At 43.2% G+C, this 18,704-nt stretch overlaps 1 protein-coding gene across 2 annotated transcripts in view; it reads right to left on the bottom strand.

The window, feature by feature from the left end:
* Positions 1–18,704, bottom strand: part of XPO5 (exportin 5) — a 2,857,558-nt gene that overhangs the window by 593,114 nt on the left and 2,245,740 nt on the right. For both annotated transcript variants that reach the window (XM_044060355.1, XM_044060360.1), the window contains exon 26: positions 17,283–17,342. In XM_044060355.1, coding sequence (XP_043916290.1) covers positions 17,283–17,342 — 60 coding nt within the window. The remainder of the gene's footprint in view (positions 1–17,282; positions 17,343–18,704) is intronic.

The following is an 18,704-nucleotide window of genomic DNA, read 5'->3' as shown; positions in this document are numbered from 1 at the left end:
AAACATCCTGAACAACATCTAAAACAGGGGGAATAGCCAAAGGTCTATGCTGTGGCAAAAACAAAAATTCTCTAAGCCTCTTACGAGAATCTGAAAAATCCTGACCTTCCCACTTGAAATGCTCCCTCATGGAATGCAAGGTTTCAGAAAAGGAAAAATCCTCTCGAGGTGAAGCAGAAGGACAGGAATCCTCTGCATCCGAATCAGAATAGGGAGGAAAATCCTGAATATCCTCAGCTGAGGACTCAGAGTAATCTGAGGAATGCTCCATTCCCTCTAAATCTGCCTCCACCCTAGGCCTCTTCTCTGGAGGGGGAATAGAACCCCTGATCAAAGTAATCAAATCCTCTGCCATTTTCAACATATGTTTTTTAGGAACAGAACCCGAAGAACCAGAGCTGTGTCCCGTACCAGAAACACCCGGTCTAGCCTTAGCAGGGCCTTTAGTGACTGAAGTAGAAGGCCTAATAACCTTTTGTAAGGATGGAACCACAGAAACTTGAGAGGCACCCTCGGCCTGACCTAACTCCTGAGAGGCCAACTCCTGTAAAAGTAAAGGTTCCCCCTGGGATTCAGCCGAGACCTCGGCTGAATCCACAGATTCAACCGTAGCTTCCATAGAACCGGCGTCCGTAACAGACAACTCATCCGGTTTAGACCTTAAAGATTTATCTTTTCGCTTTTTAGCGGTAGCGGGCGTCGGAGGATCCGACGGCATGTTGTAGTTACACCGCTTACCGAAAACAAGCCTAGCACAGTCTAATCTGCGTTTAATGGTGCGCTTATTAAATCTAGCGCAAAAGCGACACCCGACTACGTCGTGCTCAAGCCCTAAGCAAGGAATACAGAGAGAATGATAGTCCCTATGAGGTATCTGTTTCCCACAAGAAATACAATTATTAACTTTTTCTGACATCCGGATTAACTGAGGCAAGAAAAGACAAAAATTTTCCCCAACGGGGTACTTAGCCCAACTTGGTCTTCGGTCTGAAACTTGAAAACTGAAAATTTCAGAACGCCGAACAGCACTTGCAAACGCTGCTTCTGCTTCGGACCACGTGGCAAGAAAGACAGAGAATATGGTGTCGGTCATGCGCTTAAGTACTACTACGTACTGACGTCAGCTCCGGGCGCCCATGACCGACGCCAGCCTAACCCTTTGGTATTTGGGCCGACCTTGGACAGCGGACTACCCACAGGTTATGACTGCAGCAATGTGAGACGAAGAACATCTTCTAACTTGACGCAACCAGATCAACTGCTCAGATAATCAGACTAATTTAATGAACAGCATTTTTCCTTATGGATCACATCTCTGAAAACTCACTTAAAATGGGATCTACATATTCTACAACAAGGGCAATTCATGGCATTATGAAACATGCATTTCCCAGTCAATCAGTTATGAAAATACTACATCTCATCTGAAATAGTTTAGACCAATATGACAAATGGCTAGCAATCTTTATTATTTATTTGACATTGTTAACCGGGACAGTCAAACTGAGCAAAAGCCCTTTTTCAACAGAGGCCAGGGAGAAAAGCTCCACAGTACAAGTTATTTAATTATGGTTACCAACAGGATTAACAGTAGCATACATAAATAGTATAAGCAAGGAATAAACTCTTAGCTTTTATCAAATCTCAGGATGGCAAAAGAGGTACAAAAAATACAGCTAGTAGAAAAAATAGGAGTGCATAAATACACCAAGCACAAATTATCAGACTTACCAAAGAAAAGAAAGGCAAAAGTAGAAAACATAAATAATAAATGGAGATTCTACTGCTGTAGCAAGAACTACACACGTCAATTTACAGTGATGCTGGAAATAAACCACAGGTTCAAGAAAAGCTTTAAGCAGTAAATATTTAACAGGGTGCACAGAGGTAAATCTTTCATGTTAACGCCAATAGAAATATTACAACAGCCTTTTTCACCAATATATTGTCTAGTTTCATTCGGCAACTGACATTTAAATATAAACAGCTGAAACCAACCTCACAAATATCTGGTTCAATCATCATGAGATAATAGTAGCAACTCTCACCTACTAAACATCAGCATCATCAACCGGGCCAACTCAACTCTTGCAAGTCAGTAGTAACAAAGATGCCACGTTCAAATCAGCAGCATTCTAAAACCCTTTTAAAGGCTTACTGTATTTAAAATGTTTTTTCTACACAAACACACACACACACACACACACACACACACACACACACACACACACACACACAGTAATCAATCAACTCAAACTCTTGGAACCACTCAAAAAGTACAATGCATGTCCTAGGGAATTCTCCCAAACCTCCTGCTGTGCTCTAATCAGGTACAAATCATTAAAAGGCTTGTCTTGATGCTGTCTTTCAGTTGCTTTTAAAATATGAAGGCTTTCACATACCTTCATTAGGTTTACACAGTCCCGTTTTCAACCAAAATCAAGAATCCTCAAAACAGCAAGATACTTTATACTAACATTCCTCAGATAACACACCTTATTAGCATCAAGAAATTATGCCAGACACTGAATTGCTTTCTTCCGCAAAACCATAATGAAATCCCTTTCTACATCAACCGAACAAACTATTCAGTCTTCAGAACAGAGTTAATGCATGTAATTTGTGCATCCAATTCTCAAATTGAATTGTAACTATACTTGGGCACCCCACTGCTATACATGAAGCCAGTGAAGGAAAAGTACAGTTTTGTACCTACCATAAATGTAGATGTCCGATAGACATGCAACTGCAGTCATAACATGTGGGTTGTCCTGCCTCAGGCAGCCCTCGGTCGGCCGGATTCCAAAGTCTGGGTCTGACGCCGGCTGATGTCGCATTTCTCTCCGACGTCAGAGCGGCTGGAGTACATAAGCATCAGCCGACTCCATTTTCTTCAGTGTTTCTTGCCCCAGATGCCAGGTGCCCTCCAAGGAAGGCTGTAATCAAATTGGAAGACAAAAACAGGATTCCAAACAAATAAATGAGCAATAAAACAAATACACCATAACAGATATCCCCAGCTAAGAGTAACAGGGAGAGGAGTGGACCCTAGGCATAGAGGGGTATGGAGGGAGGGAAAATCCGACTGCAGTTGCATGTCTATCGGACATCTACATTTATGGTAGGTACAAAACTGTACTATGTCCTTCAAGAATGCAACTGCAGTCATAACGTGGGTAGAATACCATAGCTTAGCTGGGGGAGGAGGCATGCTCTAGGAAAGAGATGGTGTGGCAATCAAACCCTGCAGGACTGCCGAAGCAAAGCCTGCTCTGGATCTGGAATATAGAGGGAGATTGTAGTGTTTGGAGAATGTATGCACGGAGCTCCATGTAGCAGCTTCTAGAATGTCCTTGGTAGGCACCCCTCTTAAAAATGCTGTAGAGGTGGCTGTAGCTCTGGTGGAATGTGGTCTGACATTGGCTGGAACAGTCTTTCCATGAAAGGAATAACAGAATCTGATGCAATGTCCAATCCATTTAGAAATAGTCTGTTTTGAAATTGCTTTTCCTTGGACTGCAGGGGCGTAAGCTACAAAAAGTTGTTCAGACTTCCTACTGGCCTTGGTTCTGTCCAGGTAGTATCGAAGTTGTCTGTGAATGTCCAAGGTATGCAAAAGTCTTTCCCCCTTATTCTCAGGATTGGGGAAGAAAGCAGGCAGATGAATGGCTTTGATTTAGAGAAACCCTAGATACCACCTTTGGCATAAAAGTAGGGTTGGTCCTTAATGAAACCCTCACTCTGTGGAAAATAATAAAGGGTGGTATTGCCATTAGGGCCTGTAGCTCCGAAACCCTTCTTGCTGAGGTAATTGCCAACAGGAAAGCCGTCTTCCATGAGAGAAATTGCAAGTCAACTGAAGCTGCTGGCTCAAAAGGAGGTAGAGTCAGTTTTTCTAAGACAAAATTGAGGTCCCAGGCTGGCACTGGGGCCTTTCTTGGTGGCTTAATGTTCTTGATTCCCCTGAGGAATTGTCTTAGTAAGGGGTGAGAAAACAGGAGGATCAGTGTTGTATCTGGCTGAAATAGCAGATGCATGTACCTTTATGGAAGAATATGAGAGGCCGTTCTTTAACATATCTGCCAAATATTCCAAGATGAGTGGGATGTTCAACAATGATGCATCATGTCCCTTGCTGGTATTCCAATTGCTGAATCTTTTCCACTTTGCTAAGTAAACCTTTCTGGTGGATGGTCTTCGAGCCTCTGTTAGTATCCGCTGAACTTCCTTGGAGAGAGACAAGCTGAAGTTATTTATGGGATCTCCCAGGCTGTTAGCTGCAGTGTCTGAAGATTTGGATGCAGTGTTTCGAAATTGTGTTGAGTCAAAAGTAGAGGCCACTGAGGGAGGGCCCACCTCCTGGTGTGACATATGCTCCGTAGTAGTGGGTACCAGTGTTGTCTTGGCCAATCCAGAGCTATTATGATTCCCTTGGGCTTCTCTGCTTTGATCTTTAGTAATACTGAGGTCATCAGTGGCAGAGGTGGGAATGCATAGATTGCTAGGGAGTTCCAGTTGAATGAGAGGGCATCTATTTTCCAAGCTTTTGGATGGTATGTCCTTGTGCAAAATTTTGGTAGAAGATGGTTGAGGTGAGAGGCAAATAGGTCCACTTCTGGCTTGCCCCATGTCGAAGTGAGTTGTCTGAAGGCCTTCGGATGCAACCTCCACTCGTGTGGATCTGTGAAATTCCTGCTTCGGCTGTCCGCCAACACATTGTCTTTTCCTGGAACAAACTGGGATTGTAACTGGATGTTTAGGCTCAGTGATTTCTCCCAAAGCTGCATTGTCAGTCTGCAAAGGGGGTAAGAGTGGGTGCCCCCCTGCTTGTTTATGTACCACATCACAGTGGTGTTGTCTGTCCGCATCATTAAAAGGCCTTGCTGGAGTTGGTGTTGAAAAGCCTCGATGGCATGCATTACTGCCAGCATTTCCTTTTGGTTTATATGCAGATGTGTTTCCTTTGGAGACCATTGTCCTTGTATACACCTGCCTTCCATGTGCCCCATCCAAGGTCTGAGGCGCCTGTAGTCATGGTCTGTGTTATCTGTGGTTTTTTGAATGACATACCTGTGTTTTCCTGGCTCACCGAGGCCCACCATAGGAATTCCTTTTGTAGGCATGGAATGAGTGGTATGATTGTCTCCAAGTTGTTGCTGTGTTGAGACCAAATGCTTTTTAGGTACCATTGAAGCTTTCTCATGTGTAGTTTTGCTAATGGAACCAGTAGAATGCAGGATGCCATGTAACCCAGGGCCTGTAGGAATCTCCTTGCAGTCATCTGGGTGAGTTTTGCTAAACCTTTGAAGTAATGAGTTAACTTCTCTTGCTTGTCTTCTGTCAGGTAAGCCATCTGAGAGGCTGTGTCTAGTTTGGCTCCTAAGATTATTTGCTGGGATGGCTGCAGTCTTGACTTTTGGAAGTTGACTGTGTATCCCAGAGCTTGAAGTAATCTTATGACATAATCCAGGTTTTTTGTCAACATCAATTTGTCGTCCGCTTGTATGAGGCAGTCGTCCAGGTACGGGTAAATTTGTATACCCTGAAGCCTGCAATGAGCAATTACTGAAGCCAGGCATTTTGTAAATACTCTGGGCGCAGTAGATAAGCCAAATGGCAATGCTGAGAATTGATAATTCTCTGGCCCTGCAAGAAATCTGAGGTATCTTCTGCAGCTGTGTCTGATAGGGACATGCAGGTATGCCTCCTTGAGGTCCAGAGTAATCAGCCACGACTCCTTGCCCAGCATGGGAAGGAGTTGCTGTAGAGTCAGCATTTTGAACTTTGGTACTATGAGAAAGGTGTTTAATGTGGACAAGTCCAGTATTGGTCTCCATTGAGATTTTTTTCTTGGAACAAGGAACAGTCTTGAGTAAAACCCCTGGTCTTGTTCTTGTTGTGGAACTCTTTCTATTGCTTTCATTCGAGTCAGCAGAGTGATTTGCTTGATAGCCTCTGCCCTCTGATTTTGTGGTAGGTTTGGCATGCCTTGTTTTCTTGGTAAGGTATGAAAATGAAACCTGTACCATCGGTCTATAATGCCCAAAATCCATTTGTCCTTTGTCAGTCTGTGCCAGTTTTCTGCAAACAGAGATAATTTCCCGCCCAAGGGAGCTTCTAGTTGTTCCCTGGTAGGCGGTAGTAGAGGAAAGTCATTGAGTTTGTGTTGCTGGGCAGGTGAAACCCCTGCGTCACTTCTTTGGTTTCCTGGCTGCCATTGTCGTCCCCTGTAAGGGCCTCTGTATTGGCCTCTTCCTCGGCCACGTCTGTTCTTACCCCTTTGAAACTTTTCTGGATTAGGAAAGGACCAGTTTTTTGAAGGCCAATTCCTACTGAATCTGGGGGGTTGAACCTGGAGGAAATCTTTCACAGTCTGAACTGATTTTGCTTTTTTTTCGATGGTCTTTAACACATCCTTAGCATTTGCACCAAAAAGCTTGTTCTTTCCAAAGGTGCATCCAGAAGTTTTGCTTTTACATGATCTGGTAGAGGTTGATCTTTTAACCAAGCATGTCTACGAATCACTGCCCCTGTCATAGCTGCCCTACATGAAGCTTCCAGTGCATCATATCCACACTGCAGGAAGTGATTGCTTACTTGCTGAGTGTTATGTACAGCTTCCTGCAAAGTCTTCCTGTCTAAAGGATCAGGAGAAGCTAATGTTTTTGTAAATCTTCTAAGAGATAATCCTGATATTGTAACATATGAAAAAGGCAATTTAAAGCTCTCATAGATAAGGTAGTGGATGTGTAAACCTTTTTGCCCCATCTCTCTAATGACCTCGCTTCCCTGTTGGAGGGCAAAGGATTTTTTGAGGTGGAGGCTGAAACTCCTTTAGGCCCCTGTGAAATAGTTTCCAAATCAGCAGTATGGGCCCTGAATAAATGGGAATGAGTTTCTGGGACCCTGTAATACCTGTCTGGCTTGGCTGGAGCAGGAGGAAGAGAATCAGGGGTAGCACTAGAGTCAGAATACAAATCATCCAGAACATCAAGTACAGGAGGAATAGCTAAGGGCCTGTGCTGAGGCTTCTTAAGGAAAGTCCTAAGGCGTTTCCTAGAATCAGAAAATTCCTGACCTTGCCACTTGAAATGTTCCCGCATGTTGTGCAGAAAGTACAGTTGTGTACACCTACCATAAATGTAGATGTTCGAGTGTCTTCACTGTTGCAGTCATAACTGTAGGGTGCTCCTGCCGGCAGGCAGTCCGAGGTCGGCCAGAATCCCAAAGTCTGGGTCCGTCGTCGGCTGTACAAGCCAGTACCCTGACGTCAGTACGCTCTGGTACATAGCCGTCAGCCGACGCCATCTTCTCCAGCCTTTCTTGCCCTAGATGTCAGAATTTCCCAAAAATCATAAAAGAATCCAATAAGGAAACACAAATACACCACAAAAGAGAGAAAAAGAGGGGATAGGAGGGAGGGAAACACCGACTGCAACAGTGAAGACACTCGAACATCTACATTTATGGTAGGTGTACACAACTGTACTATGTTCATCGTGTTTCACTGTTGCAGTCATAACTGTAGGGTGGAATCCCAAAGCAGTGAAAAAAGGGAGGAGGTCTAGACAGAAGAAGGGGCAGCAAGAAGACCCTGCAAAACAGCAGAGGCAAAGCCTGCCCTGGTTTTAGAATACAAAGGGAGATTGTAGTGCTTGGAAAAAGTATGCACAGAACTCCAAGTGGCAGCTTCCAAGATATCCTTGGTAGAAACTCCCCTGAGAAAAGCTGTAGAAGTAGCAGCTGCTCTAGTAGAATGACTTCTCACTGTACCTGGAAACTGTTTCCCATGATGAGTGTAACAAAATCTTATTCCATAAGAAATCCATTTGGAAATAGTTTGTTTGGAAATAGCCTTTCCAAGAGAACTGGAGGCAAAAGAAACAAACAATTGGTCAGATTTTCTGAACTCTTTAGTCTTGTCCAAATAAAATCGTAACTGTCTGTGCACGTCCAAGGAATGCAAAATCCTTTCCCCTTTATTCTGAGGATTAGGAAAGAAGGTAGGAAGGTGAATTGTTTGATTTAAAGCCACTTTCGAAATCACCTTAGGCATGAAAGTAGGATTGGTCCTCAAGGATACTCTGTCCTGGTGGAAAATCAGGTATGGTTCCACAGCCATGAGAGCTTGCAACTCTGAGACCCTTATGGCAGAAGTCAAAGCTAACAAAAGAACTGTCTTCCAAGATAAAAACTTAATATCTGAAGATGCAGCAGGCTCAAAAGGAGGCAAAGTAAGTTTTGCCAAAACATAATTAAGATCCCAAGCAGGAATAGGAGGGGTCCTGGGAGGCCTTAAATTCTTAGCCCCTCTCAAGAATTGTCTCACCAAAGGATGAGAAAAAACAGGGGGATCAGTATTGAAATGAGCAGAAATAGCAGAAGCATAAATCTTAATGGAAGAAAAGGAAAGTCCATTAGACAAAAGATCCGAAAGGTAAAGCAAAATAGAAGAGAGATCAGGTACCAGAGGGTCCAAGCCTCGGTCCTGCATCCAAATGCAAAATCTCTTCCATTTAGAGGTATATGATTTCCTAGTGCTAGGGCGTCTAGCTTCCAAAAGAACATCCAAAACTTGTTTGGGAAGACTAGAAGAAATCAAATTCCTTTGAAGAGCCAAGCTGCCAGGCAAAGGGTCTTGAGATTTGATGTAGCAACTGACCCTGATGCTGGGACAGAAGAGAAGGGTTCAGAGGGAGAATCCAAGGAGGCTCCAAGAACAGGTGCTTCAAAGTTGGATACCAAAACTGTCGAGGCCAATTTGGAGCAATCAAGATGAGGAACTTGGGCTTGTCCTGTTTTATCTTTAGTAATACCCGAGGAAGTAGAGGAAGAGGAGGGAAGGCATATCCCGAAAGGTTTCTCCAGCTGAAGGACAGGGCATCCACTTTCCAAGCTGCTTTGTGGAATGACCTGGTGCAAAAGTGAGGCAGCTGATGATTGAGATGGGATGCAAACAGATCTATCTGGGGGCATCCCCAAACTGCAGTAATCCTGTTGAATAAGTTGGTGTCTAGCATCCATTCGTGAGGATCCAAAATGTTCCTGCTCAGGCTGTCTGCTAAGAGATTCTGTTCTGGTATGAATTGGGCCTGGAGATGTAGATTCAGATTTAGAGCTGTGTCCCATAAAGCCATAGCTAGTCTGCAAAGGGGGTACGAATGAGAACCCCCCTGCTTGTTTATGTACCACATGACTGTGGTGTTGTCTGTGTAAATCAAGAGAGGCCCTGGATGCAAAAGGTTCTTGAAGGCTAGAAGAGCATTTTGAACTGCCAACATTCCCTTCAGATTGATGTGCCAGTGAAGATGATCCTTTGTCCAGGTTCCCTGCTGGCAATTGCCTAGAAAATGTGCTCCCCAAGCATAATCCGAGGCCCGTGGTTATGATTTGAGAAGGTTGAGGAAGACGGAAAGGCTTTCCTTCGTTTAAAGCACACACCCTGGACCACCAAAGGAACTCCTTCTGGAGGCAGGGGATCAGAGGAATCAGAGTGTCCAGATCGTGGTAATGCTGCGACCATACACTTTTCAGATACCATTGAAGCTTTCTCATATGGAGCCTTGCATTTGGAATCAACAGAATGCAGGAAGCCATGTAGCCCAATGCCTGCAGGAATTTCCTTGCAGTTACTGAGGTAGAGTTGCCAAAGTCTTGAAAATTGAAGCCAGCTGTATTTGTTTTTCTGTAGTGAGGAAGGCCCTTTGTAAGGTTGTATTTAAGAGGGCTCCCAGAAATACCATTTGTTGAGAAGGGATCAAATGTGACTTTTTTGTGTTCACTGAAAATCCCAGTAGGAGGAGAAGACGTTGAACAAAATCCAGATGTTGAAGTAAAAGTTCCTTGCTGTCTGCCTGAATAAGGCAGTCGTCCAAATAGGGGTAAATCTGAATCCCCTGGAGTCTGCAATAAGCCACTACTGGTGCCAGGCACTTGGTAAAGACTCTGGGCGCAGTAGACAAACCAAAGGGCAGTACAGTGAATTGAAAGTGTCTCGATCCTGCCTTGAACCTGAGGAATTTCCTGCGTTCCTGCCTGATGGGAATATGTAAATAAGCTTCCTTTAGGTCCAATGTCACCATCCAGGCGTCCTGAGAGAGCACTGGAATCAGCTGCTGCAGAGTAAGCATCTTGAATTTTGGAATTTCCAAAAAGGTGTTTAACACAGAAAGGGCCAGAATAGGTCTCCATGAGTTTTGTTTTCTTGGAACCAGAAACCGTCTCAAATAAATACCTTTTCCCATCTCTGAGAGTGGAACAGGCTCTATGGCTCTCATGGCCAGAAGAGCATCCACTTGATTTAAGGCCTCTGACCATTGATGTTTTGGCAGATCTGGCCAACCGAAAGCCCTTGGCAAGGTATGAAAGTGTAATTTGTAGCCTTTTAAAATCACGTCCAATACCCATTTGTCCTGGGTAATAGGAGTCCAATTTCTGTAAAAAAGAGAAAGTTTTCCTCCGAGAGGGGCATCCAGGTAAAGAGGTCCTGTAGCCCAACCGAGAGAGTCATTGAGTTTGCTTTCTTTGAGATTGGGATCTGTCTTCTCCCCTTCTAGGTGAAGAAGCAGTCCATTGCCTCGATCTGAAGGAGGCCTGAGCTTGGCCACGACCTCTAGAGCGTCTATATCTTCCCCTTTGAGGCCTGTCAGACGTGGGAAAGGACCAATTCTTGGAGGGCCAATTCCTGGAAAATCTAGGAGGCTGAACTTACAAGAAATCTTTCACAGTTTGCATAGATTTTGCCTTTTCTTCCATCTTTTTAATAACCTCCTCAGCCTTAGATCCAAAAAGAACATCATGCTGAACAGGGGCATCTAATAATTTAGCCTTAACCTGTTCAGGTAAACTTTGCTCACGAAGCCAAGCAGATGTCTCCTGATAACAGTACCAGAGGCTGCGGCCTGCAAGAAGCATCCAAAGCATCAAAACCACAATGCAAGCTATGTTTGTTCAGTTGTTCAGTTGCATGCAATACATCCTGTAGTTCCTTATCTTCTGCACATGCAGGAAGGGAAGCAAGCTTTTGCTTTAAAACAGACAAAAGAAATTGCTGATATTTAAACATATGAAACTGGCAATTTAAAGCCCTAACAGAAAGGGTAGCAGAAGTATATACCTTTTTGCCCCACCTGTCTAAAGCACGAGAATCCTTCTCAGAGGGAATAGGATTCTTAGAAGTAGCAACTTTAGCAGCCTTAGAACCCTGAGAAATAGTTTCAGGATCTGCAGAAGGATTCTTAAATAAGAACAAATGAGACTCAGGAACCCTATAAAACCTATCAGGCTTAGAGGGAGCAGGAGGCATGGAATCAGGATTCAAATTAGCCTCGGAAAAAGCATCATCCACAATGTCAAGAACAGGAGGGATAGCCAAAGGCCTATGTTGAGGAAGAAGAAGAAATTCTCTAAGCCTCTTCTTGGAAGCAGAATAATCCTGACCTTCCCAATGAAAATGTTCCCTCATGTCATGTAAGGTTTCTCCAAAAGAAAAATCTTCATGCGGAGAGGCAGAGGGCAAGGAATCCTCAGCATCCGAATCCTCATAAGGAGGAAAAGAATATTCCTGATCAGAGGAAGAGACAGAAGATATAGAAGCCTGGTCAGAGGAATCCATAGGAACATCCTGTCGAGGCCTTTTCTCAAGGGGGGGGGGTGAGAACCCCTAATCACTGTAAGCAAATCTTCAGCCATCCTTAACAATTGCTTCTGTGTCCTGGGAGTAGATTCAGAAGAAGCTTGAGCAGGAGCTTTAGACTTAACAGGAGTCTTTGTCTTTGCCTTTGAAATAGTGATGTGAGTAGGCCTGAATACTTCCTCAGAAGCCAGTACCTGCACAGCGGTTCCGGACCCATCCGAGGGAGCAACGTCCGAAGGTCCTGCAGCAGATAAAATAGAAGGCCTTGATGGCTCCCCATGGGAGTCCGTATCGGCCATCGGTTCAGAAGTGGGGGACGACAGGGGCTGCAAAAGCGCCTCACTGACGACAGCCGAACCGGACGCCGACTCCAGCTGCAACGAGTCCTGTTTGGACCTCGGAGGCCTGTCCTTGTCTTTGCGCTTCTTTTGAATTCCGGTAGTGTCCGACGACATTCTATAATTGAAGCGTCTGCCAAAGTAATTCAGAGCCCAGTCGTACCTGCGTTTGATAGTACGAGAATTAAACCTGGCACAGAACCGACAACAAGAAACGTCGTGGTCAGGGCCTAAGCAAGGTAGACAGTAAGAGTGGAAATCTTTATGAGGTATTTGTTTTCCACACGTAATACAATTATTAACTTTTCTGACATCGGAGGAACAAGAAAAGATTCCCAACGGGTACTTAGCTTTGAGAAGAGAAGTAAGAACTTCGGACCGACAACAACCAAAAACGCTGTTCGAAAATCGCCAACCAACGACTTGTGAGCTGCTTTCCACCGCACGGCAAGAAAGACTGGAGAAGATGGCGTCGGCTGACGGCTATGTACCAGAGCGTACTGACGTCAGGGTACTGGCTTGTACAGCCGACGCCGGACCCAGACTTTGGGATTCTGGCCGACCTCGGGCTGCCTGCCGGCAGGAGCACCCTACAGTTATGACTGCAACAGTGAAACACGATGAACATCTTCCCCAAAAGAAATATCCTCAGGAGGGGAGGCTGAAGGGATGGAATCTTCTGCATCCGAGTCCTCATAGGTCTGAAGAGCTCTTCCTGGCTATCAGAGTGGACAGAGCCCTCAGAGTCTTCATCTAAAGGAGTAGGGTCAGAGGGTTCAACCCGGGGCCTTTTATCAGGAGAAGGCTGGGATGCTCTCTCAGGATGGGCCTGTGAACCTCTAATCATGGAAATTAAATCAGCAGCCATGGACATAATTTGTGTCTCCGGAGTCGGCTGAGGTAAGGATTTAGAAGTAATATGCTTTGTTTTGCTGGCTGCCTTAGCCCTAGTGTAGGCCTTAATAGACATGGCCATAGGAGGCCTGGCAGCTCCACGTGCAGGAGTGACCTTGTCTACAGCAATGGTCTCGGGAATATCCTCGGTTTCGGTATCCGGAGGAAAATCTATAACTGGCGGAGTAATGTCTGGAATCGGAGTCGTTGGTAATGCGGTGTCTTCGGTTCGGAGCGGTGGAGAGACAGTCTCAGAGGGAACCGGAGCACTCGCGCTAGGTTTTGGCGTGGAGTCGGTGGTAGACGCGGGCCGAGGATGTCGGTCCCGGTCTTTTCGCTTTTTGGGAGTTTGCAATGTCGGAAGATCCGACGGCATGGTGTAAGCAAATTTATCGCCGAAAAAATCTTCAGCGAACTCCGCCCGGCGCCTGAGAGTGCGCTTGTTGAAGCGAGCACAGGCTACACAGGCCGAGACGTCGTGGTCTGGGCCCAGGCAAGGGAGGCAGTAAGAGTGGAAATCCTTATGAGGTATTTGTTTACCACAAAAAAGACAATTGTTAACTTTTTCAGTAATTTCTGACATCGGCTGAGGCAAGAAAAGGTCCCCAACGGGTACTTAGCTTTTGATGACTTCGGTATCGAGAATACAGCAGCTGACTGACCGCACTTGCGAACTGCTTCTGCTTGGCACCGCGGCAAGAAAGACTGAAGAAAATGGTGTCGGCTGATGCTTATGTACTCCAGCCGCTCTGACGTCGGAGAGAAATGCGACATCAGCCGACGTCGGACCCAGACTTTGGAATCCGGCCGACCGAGGGCTGCCTGAGGCAGGACAACCCACATGTTATGACTGCAGTTGCATTCTTGAAGGACATCTTTTAGTTCTCACAATCCAAATATTAATAAATAATCAGTCCAGATCAACATTTTAGCCTTCATATACTCAGTTCAATCCTTAGTCCTTTTCAGACAAGTCAAATTCAGTGTTTGTGCCTTAACCTCCATCATGATCACTTTTTATCTTCAGCCATAAACATTCCCTCAAACTCCATTATTTGTCTTCTTACTACCCTAGTCTCATGTTTCATAGACATGATGGAGTCAGTTTATTCAGAAACCATTTCAATATCATCACTGCTTCACCATTCAGCCTTAAAAAAACGATAACATCACCATTATCCATTTCAGCTTTGTAAGAATACGCTTCAATGACTACTTCAGGTCAAAACTACCTCAAACATCTTACCTCCCTTAATTAAGTAGCAATATGGTCCACTAAATTTTTCCAAGGCTTCAGCCACTGACGTATGCTCAATGTACCAAATAAGACATTTTCTTCTTCAAATGATAAATCAGTTATAAGGCAACTGTCTTTAGAAATACCTTTTACCAACTTTCACAAAATTAAAACTCAAATTAAAGTCACTTTCAAATAATAATCCACAGAGTACTAAATAAGACCTTTTTCCTCAAGAAAATAGAGACTTCTTAGCAATCAGCACACATTTTCGTCATATTTTCAGTTTTTGAATAATGCCTGCATACAAAAAATAGTGAAAAAGCATATAGGAGGCTCTTCCACTATAGAAGCACGATAGTGTAGACATGCACCTCACAAAAAAAGAGAAGCGTATGAAACAGTGAACCACAAAAACTTTCTTTTCAGACACCAGGCAATGATGTGCCAAAAGAAGTTCTTATCCAGAGAGATAATCCTCCACAATCCCTGGCAGTAACTAAGAGTCCATGTCACCATCCAAAATTGGGATCCATACTGTTTATCAAACTGCCGTTTCACTTTCAGTGAAACGGCCGAACACACTTTTGCGGAAGTGCTTTTCATCGAAAAAGCACTTTCTTGAAAGTGTGTTAAAAAAGGACAAAAATGTGGGGAAATGGCTGTTGCTGAGATCGTAGCACAGTGGGGATAAGGGAATATTCCCTTTTTCCCACTGTAGTGCGATCTCGGAGTGAAAATATAAAAGTAGGGGTGTGTGTTGTTGGCAGGGGGGGGCTTGCCTCCCTGCATAAACATGAGTAATGTGCTTTTTTTTCAATTTTCTTATTTTTAAATTTTTTTTTTGCACAATTCAAAATTTTTTTTTTGCACAATTCAGCAAAAGTGCTTTTTCAGTGAAAAGCACTTTCGCTAAGTGTGTTCGGTCGTTTACGTTTTGTGGAAATGTAATTTTGTGCAATAGTCTTAGATCCCCAAAATTATGCTCAATGAAGTCGCTGAGGACCCAGATAGCATCGAAGTCTGATACCTCCTTTGCAGCAATGTCATAGAAAAATCCTTTGTCTATCTGTAAGTCTATAAACATAAGCTACTTATGATGTTTACCAATTGCAATAAAAACGTGTGCCATATGTAACTAAAGACCTCATATCAACCTCAAAAATATAAAGCATAAAATCATTCTACATTTGGAATCATGTCAATCTGCTGAATGCAGGCTTTCTGAATGCCATTTAGTCAAATACTAATGCAAAAAAAAAAAAAAACAGAAAAGTTTTTTTTCATTCTTTTACATTTTTGTATGTGCATGGAGCAAGCCCTCCTGCACCCCCATTTGTTGGGGGAATACCTCCCAAATTGTACATATCAAATCCATGGTTATTTTAACACTGGAGAAAGTGAAAAATCAATGATCACGGAAGGTTTTCAGCCTTTAGTATTCAACTGAAAGGCATTCAGATAGAATTTGTCTGGTAGGTTATAACAACTTTATTTTTCTGTTAACAAGTAAGAAATAGCTACATACAAACTTCCATGGACACTGTTAATTTGGAATGGAGGAAGATCTATGTACAGCAGACCTGCAAAATGTGGTGCATCCACTTCTTGTGAGTGAAGAAATATAGTTGGGCTTTTAGGCCAAGATGAGTAAATGACAGGTACCAAAAGCAACAGGGCTCTAGTGCCTCACGAAGTGCTGTCTGTGGCAATGCTGGATCAGAAGAGGTCTAGAAAGGACTTAGTGCAACTATAACCCCATGTGGCATAACCTACACCTGCAAAATAAAGCCTCACCAGACAAACTAATAACGTCTAATGTCTGGGACTGACCTTTAAGGCCTGGGGGGGACCCAGAGAAGTCTTTTTGATCTTGGCTAGTGTATCCTGAAGGACTTGGCAGGGAACCTAAGGCTAGGGAATCTCATCAAGTTTTGAATCTGACCACGAAGATCCTACTGGGAGACTCAAAAGACTGATGCAAAGGATTACAGTCCGTTACGCATGCCAAAAGTGGAGTAAATGCTAGGAAGTAGAGCTTTTGTTGTCAGTGAATGTTCAGCCTGAGCTTACCTCCTTGTTAGTCAAAGAAAAGTAAGACACATGCCAGACTGCCCTCGGGGATGGATATGACAGGAAAAACAATGTCATTATTGTGCAACCTCCACTACCTCACCTTCCTGCAATCTCAAACACTAACCTGGGATCATATGCAAGGGGTCTATGCATGCAGTACTCCCAAAAAAAAAAGCAATCCTAAAAGAAATGAGGCAGTTCATTTCTCCTTCATTAGTCTACTGCTAAACAGTATGAAATACTGGCATGAGAATGTCTGATAATGATATGCTCCAGACAAAGTGCAGTTCTGAGCTCATGACATGACAGAAGGAAAAGCCAAAAGTTTCAGCTTTTTAGGAGTCAAAAAATGGGAAAAAAATGAACAGAGATTAAAAAAAGAAGCAACAGAGAATTAAAGGATAAAAGACTAGGTGTGCTCTCCTAGTCTACTTGATGACACAGGCATGTGCTGGAAAGGAGGCTGCTTTCCTCCAGAGTTATTGGAAGATGCAAAAAATTCTACCAAAATGAGGATGAATAAAGCAATCCCATAAAACTCCTACTGTACTTGGACTGGATAAAGTAAATGTTTCTCAGTTTACTGGCAGTGAAGAACTGAGAAAAAATGGATTCCCTACTCTCTGGAAACCTTTTATCTTGGCAATAATAAAAAAAAAATATTGGAAAAAAATGAGTAAGAACAAGGTGGCCAAATGAGTTTACTCGGTAGATTCTCTTTCTTTACAAGACAAAATGGTTTAGTGGTTAGGGTTTCTTTTTCATACTTTCAGGGTTCAAGGAAGAGTCAAACCTCATCTTTGCCCATGTATGGATAGCATGCTCCGTCAGGTTCTGCATGAGGCCTCTCAAAGAACTTCTACTTCCACCCACATCACAAAAGCATGCGGCTTGACAGGCAAAACACACTTACCCTTGCCCTTCAGGACCGAGTCATAACCGAACAAAATTAAACTGCTATTTAATTTACAGAGGTAGAAAGCACACAGAGGAGAGTTTTAAAACATACTTTTTCCATACTGGATATCACACAGTTGAAATTATTAATATTCTACAATCCATGCCACTGTAAAATAAGAAAAGCAGCTAAAAAGTATCTTACCATCCACATCTGTGTGCGCTTTGTGATGCTCAATACCTTTCTTTGGGATACAACAAACCGCTGGTAAAGGAGGAGGAAAACAGATAAACAAGTATGTCAAATAACTTAAATGCCCAAGAGCTTTTCAATCATGCTAGGTTACGATTTGATGAAAAATAAGATGTTCAATGTTTTTTAAAACATATTTTCAAGGAGAATTCTGCACAACAGCCCAACACTACTTGTTTTAATCAGAGAAGGAAGGAAAAAAATAATTTGAGGGAAAATAAGTACTGTCCATATTTTCCAGCTCTATCACCATCACCCACAGTAAAGCATATGACAGAAAATTACTTCAGCCTACCTGGCAAAATGAACAGTAAAGCTCCTGGGGGAGGGAATTAAATCTGGTGCTGCAGCGGACTTTTTCTCAAGGAAAACCCCAACAAGTTGGCATACATAAGTCAAACTGGTGTTGGGTTGGCACCTACCAAACTTCACAGCTTCTAAAAAAAAAATCTCTGCTCAAAACCGTTGACTTTCAAAACATACTGTCTTCAATAGTTGCTTAAAGGGTCTGGCCCCCTCCCCCCAAATGACATCTTTATCATTATTAAATATCCAAAAAGGTTTCTAACTTTAAAAGATCACCGGACAAAAGAACACTGGTTATCAAGACAGGCTTAAAGCTCTAACCCTATACTTTCTCTTACAGAGTCTTGTGTTATGATTTATCTTCAACCCTCTGTGCTGTTAATAACATAACCCTCTGATTTCCTACACCTCCACACAAGAAATGGATCCATAAACAAACTAAAGACTTGAATCTCAGCCAACAATAACAGCGCTACAGGAAGAGATACAGCACTCAACATTTCCTCATCTCTGAGCAATCTTCCATTACATATAAAAGAAAGTGACAACCTTGCTTCCTTTCAGGCAAACTCTGACAACTGGATGGGCATCTGTAAATTCATTCTATGTTTGATTTTGTCCTCCTGGAGGCAGAAGTTGCTCTGGAGGGTGAGTACAGGTAATGGAATAACTGTCCATGGACTAACTTCACCTTGTAAACTCTGATGCACTTATGAATCTATATGACTGACCAGACAATATCAGTAGACCTTTCCTGACACAGTGAACAAAGGGTAGGTAAGCAAAAAGCTGGTTAAGATGCTCAAAATTTGCAGTCACAGAATGTATGTATGCTAAATTATGTTAAACTACTCTACCGAAATACACATTGCACATAACAAATCTGTGCTAATCAAATCATTTTATTTATGAAACTGACAACTGGACTTCCTCCCATAAAATTGCCCAATTTGGCTGCATTTTTCTTCATCTTGCTCTTGACAGCAAAAGCACCCTCTACATGCAAATGCCATTATATCAAGTTATGGATTAGGATAAAGTGCCTAGCCTTTTTACCTAAGCGTTTCA

This window comes from Protopterus annectens, chromosome 1.part0 (genome assembly GCF_019279795.1).
Source record: "Protopterus annectens isolate FY-2018-M chromosome 1.part0, PAN1.0, whole genome shotgun sequence".
NCBI classification, from domain to species: domain Eukaryota; kingdom Metazoa; phylum Chordata; order Ceratodontiformes; family Protopteridae; genus Protopterus; species Protopterus annectens.
The sequence above is the reverse complement of the archived record's forward strand: the minus strand, read 5'-3'. Positions and strand labels throughout refer to the sequence as shown.